A 12177-nucleotide genomic window follows, 5' to 3' on the forward strand; every position below is an offset into this window, starting at 1 on the left:
TCCTCCTGCAAGGCAATACTATCATCTTCAGAATTTGAAAAGTAGCCGTCAAAGACTACTGAATTCACCACCAGAAATGCTGTATTACTAGTCAGTGATTCCAAGACTATTCTTCAAAAACAGATGGTGTGGAGGACAGGTTCTGAATTTTACAAGCACACTTCCAGAGAAACATTTCAAAAGCACTACCAAGGTTCTGGATTTCAGTATTTGGAGCAGAAAACAACTATTTAAGCTACCCATATAACAAAAGCTTTGTTCTGGCTAGTACTGATCCATCTACTTTTATCCTTTTCTGTGGAATCAAGAGCACATTGTGAATTCTGAAGCTACTGTCTTTGGATACACCACATGCTATGAAGAACACAATTCAAGCAGGTTTAGGCAGCCACATTAGCTCCAGCAATGCATTTTCTGCCCCAAAACCCTCTGGGAACTGCATGGAGTACCAAAAAAACCCCAACAATGCTTAGAGGCCAGAAACCCACTTATGGGTATTTTTAAATATTAAAAAGCACAGGGAACTCCACAATCTGTTTAAAAGGTGAACTGTCATTTTGGGGGGGGGGGGCTTCCTTCCTTAATTAATTAATCTTAATTAATCTTCCTTCCTTCCTCTCTTGGAGGGGAGAGGGTAGAAAAAGGGTAGCCCAAGAAGTCTGGAAGGACAGAGAGCAATAGAAACAGTGGGGGGAGGTTACACTTTATCCACCCACCCCAATCTACAGTGTTAAACCCAACTAGAATATTTAGGAAAACTTCGTAAACTTACCAACGAGGGGGCTTCTCCGCATACAGCACTGAGGTGGGATGGATATGAAGTTCATGGTCATCACGAATAGTCCTTGAGTAAAGAGCAATATTTTGGACTCAAATAAATATTGTAACTATTTCATGACATGCCAAACTAAGTGAGTATGAGGGCCAATATAATCTATTCCCCCCAAAAGCACTTATACCTCAATAAGCCTCGTTACAGCTAGACAAAACTTTCAAAAATTTTAACATCTATAGAAAATTGAGTTGGAACCCTTTCCAGCTTTCATTTGAGTGATTGGAATGTCCTCTTTTTCCTCATATTTACTGTGACTTTACAGTTCAGAAGAAAGAAAGGGTTTACTCTAAGAAAATGGTGGATAGCTGTACATTCTTTGTACTTTCTTTTATCTCTTCCTGATGTCACTCATTTGAACTGTCAAGCAGAGCACTAATTTGTGTCAAAGAAAGACTATCTGTTAGCCTATGATTCTAGCTGATATACAGTATCTTCATGGCCCCTCCTCCCCCATTTTCTCAACATGGAGATGAGACAATGCATATCTCAAAAAATGGCTCTGGTGCAAAAAAACAAGACAATGTTTGACCCATTCAGCACAAGAATCAGGGTAAAACAGAATAAAATAACTTACTATTTGCTCCAGAGTTTCCAGGAAGATGTGGCGCCCTCCGTTCTGATGTCAGGCAACTGTTTAAAACACATCCCACTGTGCTGTCCAGCACTGCCACTGCTGCTGCCACCAGTCTATCACTCTGAAATCAAAATGAGGCATGCAGTCATGTGATTGTTGCTGGGTGCCTCATTTGGATCTCAGAGCGAAGTGAGCTGTGGTGACAGTGGACGCACCAGGTGACTCAGCAGGACATGTGTATGAACAGCCACCTGGCATCAGAATGGAGGGCCTTTGTAATGGGTGAGGGTCGGGGCGGTTCCAGGGCCAGGATACTCTGGGCTGCCCCTGGAATATTCTGTCCAGTGCAAACAGGACCATAGAAAGCAAATCAATACTGTTTTTAACAGCTGTTGCCTTCAACAGGGCACCTTCACTGATCACAACTTTACCCCATATCATCCTCCTTAACTTTCTGTTCCACCACTGCCTATTGCATGACTGCAATTATTCACCACCCCCACCTTCTTCACCACATTTAGAGCTTAGCTACTGTATAATAATCACCACTAGGATATCAGAGTTTTCATGGACTGGGAGTGGGGTTATTGTAAAAAAATTCCACTTACCTGTAGGCCCCTGTAGAGTGAAACCTGGCTGCGTTAGCAAAGAATCCAGAAACTATGCACCTTAGAACAGGATCTGGATCACCTAAAATAAATAAGTAAACCCACTGTTTTTCAGGTTCTCTGTTGGCTCACACGGGGGGGGGGGGGGGGGAATGTTAATCCCATATTCTTTAACAGACGTTACACCTGTGAATTGACTCCTCAAACACAATTTGAAGATGCTCTTTAACTGGACTCTTAAATATAAAATAACTGTTTTCTTCTCTTTCACATTCAGCAGATGACTGATCTCTATGTAAAGTATCATTTATTTCTTCATCTCTACAACTCAGTTCCTGACATATGACAAAACACAGGCATCAGAAATGCCCAAACTAGGTGTTATGCAGCAAACAGATATAACAGGGGTATTTTTATTTAAAAAAGATCTAAATAAAACAAACAAACCAAAAGAAACTGTTGTGGAAGGCTGGCAAGGCAGAGGGATTTGAACTGTTTCCTTTTTGACTGTTTTCTACTCAAAATCATTGTATTCTCTCAACTGCTTTTGTATCTACAAAAGGAAAGTAGATGATACAGGTTATTTTTCTCCTTCTTCTAGGTTAAAAAGCAGCAGGAAGAGGAAAGATTTTAATTGGGCAAATATCCTATTGGAAAATGGCTGAGTATCACCCTCTCATTCAAATGAAATTGGCAAGTGCTTTTCATTAAAACAATTTTAGAAACACCTGTTACATGGCATGTGCAATGGACACTGTTGCAACCATCCTGAGAGCTTCCTACATTTGATGAAAGAAAAAAAGCAAGGCATTCTGATGATCAGGAATAATTTTTATGTAAATAATTTCAGTAGTGAAGTCGAAGGCTTTCATGGCCGGCATCCATAGTTTTTGGTGGGTTTTTCGGGCTATGTGGCCATGTTCTAGAAGAGTTTCTTCCTGACGCCAGATGTTGGCGAAACGTCAGGAAGAATCTCTTCTAGAACATGGCCACATAACCCGAAAAACCCACAAAAACAATTTCAGTAATTTTAAAATATAGTGATCCAGAATTTGTAGAGTTATGAACAAACAATATAAAGAAATAATTTCCTATGTGCATTTCTGAACCTTCAGTTGTGACTCTGAGAAAGCTAATGGGGGATGTTTTGCACTGCTTTTATCAACTTGCTGTTTTGAATCTATTTATTGATTGACATGACATGGCATTTTAGATGCTAACTAAACTACCTGATTACGCAACTGAAAACAGGGTATACATTTTATTAATAAATAAGAAATGTATCCACATGAAAATTATTTCCTTTATATTTTTGGCCATGAGTTATGACATCTAGAAGCAAAAATATGCAGAAGTTTGATTCATGTCAGGCACTGCTTGTGCTTCCATTAATGAGCACCTTTTTGATTAAGACAGACAAATGGTTGTCAAACTAGGTGTGTTCATTTCTCTTTTCAAGAAACACAATATCATTTGTTTTTTCTTAATGCAACACATAAGCAAATGAAACATGAAGAGGGAAGCCAGACAAAGGTGTGTCTACACAGTTAACAAAATTTATTCCAGATTCCCTGCACTCCTAGATATAAATATTACTAGCTTATAGCATTAAAGCTGACAAGAACAAGAGTTACAGGCATACGGAATATGTTAGAAAACTTCCACCAAAGCTCCCATTAGAAAAAATACACCACACATCATCAAAACAACTTAAAATGAATGAGTGTTATAAGCTACTGCTAAAAAGTAAGCAAAGAAATCAATTATACAAAATGCCATGAAAGGACATGCAGGGAATCATCAACAGATACAAGGTAACCAAGCACTTCTCTCTTCCTCATACCTTCACAGGATTTTTTTGGTACTTTGAACTTGACAAGAAGTTTTTTCAGCTGTTCTCTGACAGCTGTGGCTCTGACGAGGCCTTTGTAGTTTAAAAAATGATCTTGGCACCACTGAGAATTCTTGTTGTGCTAGATGGGAAAAAACAAAAAGCTAAACAGTACTGGAAAAGTTTCAAATAAGTGTTAGCTCTAACTTCATTTCCAGGCTTTTATTTCCCTAACATTATGGAAAGAGGGAGTGGGAACATAAAAACTCAAATCTGTCTACAATATGAACAAAATACTGTATGTCTAAAATCATAAAACCCTCTGGGCAAGACAAGATGAAGATTGATACTTGAATCTGTGAAAGAGACTCTGATGTCCAGCACTGGAAGTCTCATGATTAATTAGTTTCTATCCAATATCAAATTTCTCTGCATTCCAAATATAAATTTCAGTTGACATAGCCATTGTGAATTAGGGTGTTCTGCAGTCAAGGCAATATATTAATCACAAAAAGTGCACGTGCTTCAAACATAAGCAAGCATATCTGCAAGCAAGCATACTTTGAGTTCATGGGATTGCTGACAGGACATGGATTGTGTTAAGCTTGAGAATTTCATCATTCATTTTTAAATAGTATATCACATACAAAGTTCCTAGTCCCTAAGAAGAAAGAGGTACACTTGTGTGGCCATGATCACATGGATTGCTCCTAAACATTTCAAGTCATAAAAGGACCAAGCAGGGTTTTCAGGGTTTTGGAAGAACCCCTCTGTCAGAACCTGTGTTGTTTTCTCTTGACCTTCAACACACAGCCAGTCCCCATGTTGGACTTCAGCTAGACTGAAGATGTAAAATCCACATCTAGCAAAACTGAAGATGTAAAAGCAGGCCTCGTGTGTTCTTTTGTTATTTGGCATGCTGCTTACTTTGATAAAAGCTTCATAGACATTAAGCATAGTGAGATGGTCACCCTCTTCAACAGCAAATTTTCTGTGTTCTCTGGTCTGAAAAGGAGAAATGATTACAAACTTAAATACCGTATTTTCCGGCGTATAAGACGACTGGGCATATAAGACGACTGGGCATATAAGACGATCCCCCAACTTTCCCAGTTAAAATATAGAGTTTGGGATGTACTCACCGTATAAGACTACCCCTCTTCCAACGCACACCAAATAAAATTTTTTAAAAAATCAGATTTGATTTCAATATGATAATTTAAATTCAAATACTTATGGCATGCAGGTCCTTAGCAGGAAACCTTGTTGTATACAAAGCCTGCTTGGACTGGTCAGCTCTCCCTGCCTGCCCTGTGTTCCCTGTCTCCAATACTATCAGAGCAGTAGCTGCTTTCATACGATCGCCGCATATGGCGGGGATGAGGCCACAGCCGTTTTTGAGCTCCCCCCATCATATGCGGCGACTGCAGATTCTCCAGTCTGGCTCGGAAGTTTCAGTACCTGCCCTATAATATGACACCCGGTGTATAAGACGACCCCCAACTTTTGAGAAGATTTTCCTGGGTTAAAAAGTAGTCTTATACACCAGAAAATACAGTACTTTAAAAAGAGACCATACATCATTTTCTTGGAAGTCCCACTCAAGTCAATAGCATTACATCCATTTAAGAAATTTGTGAATCCCTCTGACCTTTGCAATTCTCCTGTTATCTACTATCATCTCTTTTTCCTTTTCAGTTACAGTGCCCCTTTAATTAACACTGTTCTGTGTTACACAAATCCTGCCTACCATTTATAATCGACTATAAGTTGACTTCATGTATAAGTTGAGGGCAAGTTTTGGGGCCAAAATTATGGATTTTGCTATGACCCATAGAAAAGTTGAGGATAAAATTTATGGGCACACAGCAAAGATCTAAAGGATAAAGCAAAGCAAAATAATGTCAAAGAACTTATAAAATTCCATCAGACATTACTCTTTGTGCTTATTCTTAAGACTGGATGGATGAGAGAGTAGAGGGGGGTCAGTGCTTCACATATTATACTCTTATTTTTCAACAGGAAATGGTTCCTTCTTTTAAATAAGAGTTAAGTTACTTTATTTACATTGACCCGTGAATAGGTTAACTCAGGTTTTTTGGGTCAATTTTTTTACCTAAATTTCTAGATTTATACATGAGTATAGATAGTATTTCATTGTAATTCTATCAATCATTTAAAAGTTAAAACGATAGGAAGCATTTTTAAATATACTGATAAAAGACCCCCATATTCAAAGACAAGGTGACAAAGAGCAGCAAATTTAAAAGCAATCACAATTAAACACAAATTACAAGAACATAGGCCAAAGCAGCAGATAAAAGCAACTGAGGTGAAAGGAGTAGAAATAATAAGAGTCAAGTGAAAACAAAAATATTTTCAGTGATCATTGCAGCAACAGGAAGAGGCCAGACAGGTTTCCTGGGCAGTGCTTTTCACAGGCAAAATTCAACAACAAAAGCAGGCTTTCCATATCTTCATATCAACCATATCTCACATGAAGTAAGAAATGCAAAAAGCCTTTTCCTGACTGGTCTCTTTGGGCTGGCAAGGTGTTTTTGGAGAAGATAGTATTTTAAGTCTATCCCAAGATGTTTAGAGCTTTAAATGTAAAAATGAATTATTTTGAATTGAGTGAAGAGAATGTCTTATAAAAGGAAACATACATGTCCCAAGAAAGTAGCTTATCAAAAGTTTAGCTGCAGTTTCTGTATCAGATGACGTTTCCATGCAGTATGTTTCAGGAATCCAACTTTGACACAATCTGAATGTGTGCCACAGTGACTAGGTCTACCTCCTCCAAAAACGAGTACATCCGGTATACAAGCCTAAGCTACTTAAAAGGATTCAGCATCACATCTGAACATCCCAAGACCATAGGCAGTGCCAGAAGTACTCTTAACTGCATATGTGAATGTTTCAGAGAGATGGAAAAAACCCCAGGCTGAATCCGTCACTGAATATATCAGTGTCATCAGGTTTAAAGCTCAAATTTAACTTAATTATATACTTCTTACTCTGAGCAGTGAACAACTATAATTTCATCTTCTGATACAGAATGAATCACCAAATAATCAAGCTTCTTAGGACTATCAGATGTTAATTGGAGATGTAGTCAATGAGAAATAGTGAACAACATGAATTAAACAGGATACCAAGCTTTTTAAATCTATATGCAAAATAACTGAAAGAGGCTCAAACTAATGTCACTGAGTACAGAAATGACACTTACAGCTTGTGTCTTCTGGTTTGGAGGAATTGTAAAGATGTTCTGGATCTGCATCATGGCAGCAATGCTCAGAATCTCCTGGGAGCAACCAAAATTCCCTGAAATATTATCAAAAGGGTGAAAAGAACTTCAATTCAGTTTCCCAAACACTGAAAATGCTAAATAAGATAATGTGCTGCACACACTCACCTGGTTAAAACTACAGCATCAGGTAACTTGTATTACAAAACAAGCTAAATATCAAATCTATAGTTATGTGAAATATGGAGAATTATTTTCTATTGCATTTCAACTTATACTCAAGAACATGTCTGCTAACATTCTGATTTCCAGCTTGTCCTATCACAAAGGGGTACGAACATATATTCAAACGCAGATTAAAAAGAATCATACCCATTAAAGTCAGACTGCACTGGCAATTTATGCAGCGATTAATTTATTAACCAGACAAAAATAGCTGACTTTCCCATTACGACTATAGGTCCCTCCACTACACTGAATCCTGTTCCAGAGATTCCCCTAACCTTTTTGGCAGATTCAAGGTGATAAAATGGGGAGATGGCCTACCAGAGTCCCAGTGCACACATATATATCATGGGTAATCACATAGAAACTAACCTTGGGCAACAAATAGTACAACTATTTCTTTGTTGACTTTAGCAACTGTAACAAATAGAGGAGGAAGATTAACTCCCTGAAGCTTCAGTCAGAATTTACTCAATAAATTGCAGCTATCACACTTTTGGCATATTTAGGCTTTGGTTTGTTGTTGTATGGACTTAAAGGAAGTGCACTTTCTTCAGTTCTGCTTTCTTGTCTCCTACATTCCACCATCATGATCCAAGTGTTATCCAAATATTTATAACATTAAGGAAAACCAAACAGCAAATAATTCCTTTTGATGAAAAAAGCAAGTACAGCATTCTTACCTCTAAGGTATGACAAATTGACTACATGTAGGCTGAATGACAACAGTATGACTTTGGAATTACCTGATTCTAGGAGCATCTTAGCAAACATGGGATTCAAAGGGAATTCTGCTATCCTAATTCCAAGAGGTTCAGTGAGACGGCAATATTTATCAAGCCCTGCAAGAGAAGCAAATACAAAACATAAATACGGATGATCCAACAAGTGCTTATAATATACTTTGTAACAAATAATTATATGTATGTTAGGTTGGCTGTTATATCTGTATTGATACAGCTTTAAAACCAATAAAATATGAATAAAAATTATGCATGTTTTAAAAACACAATTCTCTGCACAGAAGGATTTATGATACTGCACACACTATTCTTCAGAAGTAAGGGTCTAGCTAAACTTTACATGGAGTTTGTCAGTTGTCTGGATAACTACAAAAGGTAAAGGTTAAAGATTTCCCCTTGATGTGAATATCTAGTCGTAACCGACTGTAGGGGGTGGTACTCATCTCCATTACTAAGCCAAAGAGCCAGCACTCTCCAAATATGACTCTGTGGTCATGTGGCCAGCATGACTGCATGGAATACTGTTACATTCCCACCAAAGTGGTACCTATTTATCTACTTGCATTTGCATGCTTTTGATATGCTAGGCTGGCAGAAGCTGGGACTAGTGACAGGAGCTCACTCTGTCCCACACCACCTGGGCCTTGAACTGCTAACCTTACGATCGTCAGAATTGGCATCTTAACCACTAAGCCACCGCAGCCCTACACTACAATGTAAACCTAAAAGCACAAAACAAACAGAAATTGAAAGATTCCAGGAGAAGATAATCCTTTATCTTTTCTGAAGTAATGAAAATTAAACCATCTTACCTCCTAATGCATAGAGTAGCTCCAAAGCTTGCACCATTGACTGAGCAGGTGGAGGCTGGAGGGGGAAAAAACAGTTTGCTCTGCCTGCTGTAGAGACATTGATTCCATTTCTAGCTGCCTTTCCTCTGTCAAACACATGTACATTTAGACATTTCATAGATAAACATTTTTAGATGTTCCTCTCAGTTGTATCGAATGGCCATCACTAATAGTAATAAATATAAGAATCTAGTGTTCTGAACTAAAATCCAGAAAGATAACACAAGAACTCCAAATTCTATTGCAAGAATATTCCATATTCGCCGAGGGTAGGGGCAGAGGACCCTGTGAAAGTGGAAAAACCACAAATAAAAAAAAACTTTTTTTTATCTGAGAGAACACCTTTCTAGGAATCTCTAGGTCCTCCAGGGCAATTCTATGGTCAAGATGGCAGGTTTTATTTTTATTGATTTTTATTGTATGTACAGTGCTGTGAATATCTACAGCACTATATATATAAAGTTTAAGAAGAAGAAGAAGTTGTTGAAGAAGTTGACTATGAAATTGTGCTAGAGGATCTACAAATGCCTAGAGAAGTGTTCTCTCTAGGAATCTCTAGGTCTTCCAGTGTGACTTCTGATGGACACTAACCACAGAGTCATGCTGGAAGACCTAGTGCTTCCTAGAGATAGCATATTAATCAAATCCATGAATAATCAATGAGTACCCAGACTGTTGGGGGCAAATTAGCTTACTTGCTAATTAGCTTACTTGCTGTTCACCGCTATGATCTTTGGAATAGCGGTATATAAATAAAACAAATTATTATTATTATTATTATTATTATTATTATTATTATTATTATTAAAGCTGCAAATGTGGATGGTCAACTGTAAGGAAATGTGAGGGGGGAGTATAAAATTATGTTTTCGCCTACAATCACTCTAAAAGAAAGGGGCTTCTCTTTCTTGGAGACCAGTGTAAAAATGGGGCAATCTAGTGGAATTGGGTAAAAAAGATCCATCCCTTCTAAATCAGCCTATTAGCTGACCTGGATGAAATTCTATGCACTCGCCTGCAAGCGATTCCTGTTAATCTATGACAGCCAATTAAATACTGAGGTCTACCTATCTGTGCTGTTTAGCACTGATCAGAATGTTATGGAGGTGTCCCAATAAAAGAAAAGCAAATCTTGATATTTTTCTTGAAATGTGAGTCATACTATGGAAGAATCTGGCAAACTAAATGGCACAAGATAAACAGCTAAACAAGAGTCTCACACTTACTGAGAGGAAAGGAAACCTGAGCACATTGTCAATTCCTAAAGCTTTCAGCTGGAGAATGACTGGTGCTAGGTTACTGCGCTGCATCTCAGGAATAGTGGATTGTGGCAACTTCTCAAAATCTTCCTCTATAAAGACAATAAAATTTCATTAATCCATCAGTCCTTTAAACCTGTATCCACTCATTCTGCTATAAAACTTTGGAACTCAAGAGTATAGACATTCATATACAAACACAGAAGCATTATGAGTGTAGGGAGGTCACAAGGCAACTGATTTTCCACAGATTACAATATGAATTTACCTCCAAGATAATTTTGCAGAGTTTGAGGAATGGGGTAGGGCTGAACACTGCAGAATCTAATTACCTAGATATAACCAGCTTTATCAGGTATGGTAATTATTAGGTTATATCGTATCTCAAAACCCTATGTATCTACACATCCACCGATCAAGAATGTCTGTTAACAGTTTGTCGTATCAGCCAATTTGTAACAAGTTTTACTGGTCTTTTGTTCTTAGCCAAATTAGACTGGATTTGTAATAGCCCATTTGTTCCAATCAACCATCTAGAAATGAGATTTCTATTGTCCTTTTGCACAGGGCTACTTCTCATCCAACTACACAACACTTTAACGGTAAATGTTTTTCTGGCTATCCAGCATCAGGTGACTGGATCATGTATCAGCATGACACAGCATGATTAAGGGCAACTATACCAATTAAGTACACTTTTTCGGTTTTCCATTTTTTCCCTAACTTGACTAGCTTCTTACTCGTTTTACCATGCATCTACACTTAGGCTGTTTATACTTAGGTAGTGAATGCCCAACATTTGCTTCCTAGTACTCCTACTAACTCTATGAAGACACCACTCACAAAATACACTTATTGCCATTCATACGTCCAAAACACAGAGACTAACATTTTGCAAAAATACATACAATAACACATACAAGTGTTTGCATTTTAAATCGTGTTTACTTTGTTAAACTGTATTACAAAATCTATTATAAAACTATTTGAAAATAGCTGAATATCCATTATAAAAATCTTATGACAGGATGATAAATCTTAATTACACTGAAGACAGCTAAAGGATTTTTAAGCATATACACCACCAAAAGGGTAAAAACTCTTTTTTAAAGCACTGCCCCACCTGTATAAAGTCTGTAGCATTTTCCTGAACGGTTTCGACCTGCCCGACCTGCCCTCTGATTCGCTGAGGCCTTCGATACTGGAACAACCACAAGGCATTCAATTGCTGTTTTTGGATTATATGCACGGAGCTTCACAAAACCACAGTCAATCACAAATGAAATGCCATTGATTGTAATAGATGTTTCTGCAATATTAGTGGCCACTATAACCTAAAACAATGAAAGAAAATCAGATTGTTTTGAGCTCATTATGCTCCATGATTACTAACTTGATAAGCTTGAGGAAATACCAATAATGTTTCCAATGAGTTCCATTTTTAAAAAATTCACTAAACCTTAATTACGTCCCCATATCTTAGTTAATAAGGTATTCAATTATATGCATCAGTCAAAACGTGCATAAAATACCTCTGAGGGGAAGTCAATAAGATCTAATTTGAAAACAACACTGAAATATCCAGCGCACATGTAATGGATTGGAAAAGTGCACAGTCTTGCTGTCAGATCAATCCACACTGCTGTTTTCTCCTTTTAAAAACTGTTCTTGCAATTCAGTTTTATCAAGGGCAGATTTTTGCTCTAATGTTTAAAACAAAAGTGCATAAGCATTCAAAGATTAAAATTAGATAAAGGAAAACAAAAATGGAGATTCATTACAAATAAATTGGTAAGGGACAGTCCTAGTAGACAAAATTGTAGTTTTAAGAACATAGGATCCATGTCAGATCTAACCAAATGTCTATCTAATCCAACATTCTATTTTCCACAGCAACCAATCTTTTACACATTCAGCATTTTTGGGAGAATGGTGTAGTAGATGGGTACTTGTGAGCAGCATAAAAGAAAGCATAATTGCTAAAACTGTCAAGCAGGGTGA

The 12177-nt window shown here is 37.6% G+C and overlaps 1 protein-coding gene across 5 annotated transcripts in view; it reads right to left on the reverse strand.

Moving 5' to 3' along the window:
- LOC121917509 (probable ATP-dependent RNA helicase DHX35) overlaps positions 1–12177 on the reverse strand; it is a 54631-nt gene that overhangs the window by 12945 nt on the left and 29509 nt on the right. For all 5 annotated transcript variants that reach the window (XR_006101049.1, XM_042443539.1, XM_042443538.1 and 2 more), the window contains 9 exons: positions 11300–11510; positions 10144–10268; positions 8879–8933; positions 8070–8165; positions 7081–7175; positions 4776–4853; positions 3861–3990; positions 2018–2099; positions 773–844 (listed from right to left, as the gene is read on the reverse strand). Coding sequence is in view for 4 of the 5 variants with exons in the window: in XM_042443539.1 (XP_042299473.1) it covers positions 773–844; positions 2018–2099; positions 3861–3990; positions 4776–4853; positions 7081–7175; positions 8070–8165; positions 8879–8933; positions 10144–10268; positions 11300–11510 (944 nt within the window). In the remaining variant the exon portion in view is untranslated. The remainder of the gene's footprint in view (positions 1–772; positions 845–2017; positions 2100–3860; positions 3991–4775; positions 4854–7080; positions 7176–8069; positions 8166–8878; positions 8934–10143; positions 10269–11299; positions 11511–12177) is intronic.

This window comes from Sceloporus undulatus, unplaced genomic scaffold (assembly GCF_019175285.1).
Source record: "Sceloporus undulatus isolate JIND9_A2432 ecotype Alabama unplaced genomic scaffold, SceUnd_v1.1 scaffold_21, whole genome shotgun sequence".
In the NCBI taxonomy this organism is placed as follows: Eukaryota; Metazoa; Chordata; class Lepidosauria; order Squamata; family Phrynosomatidae; genus Sceloporus; species Sceloporus undulatus.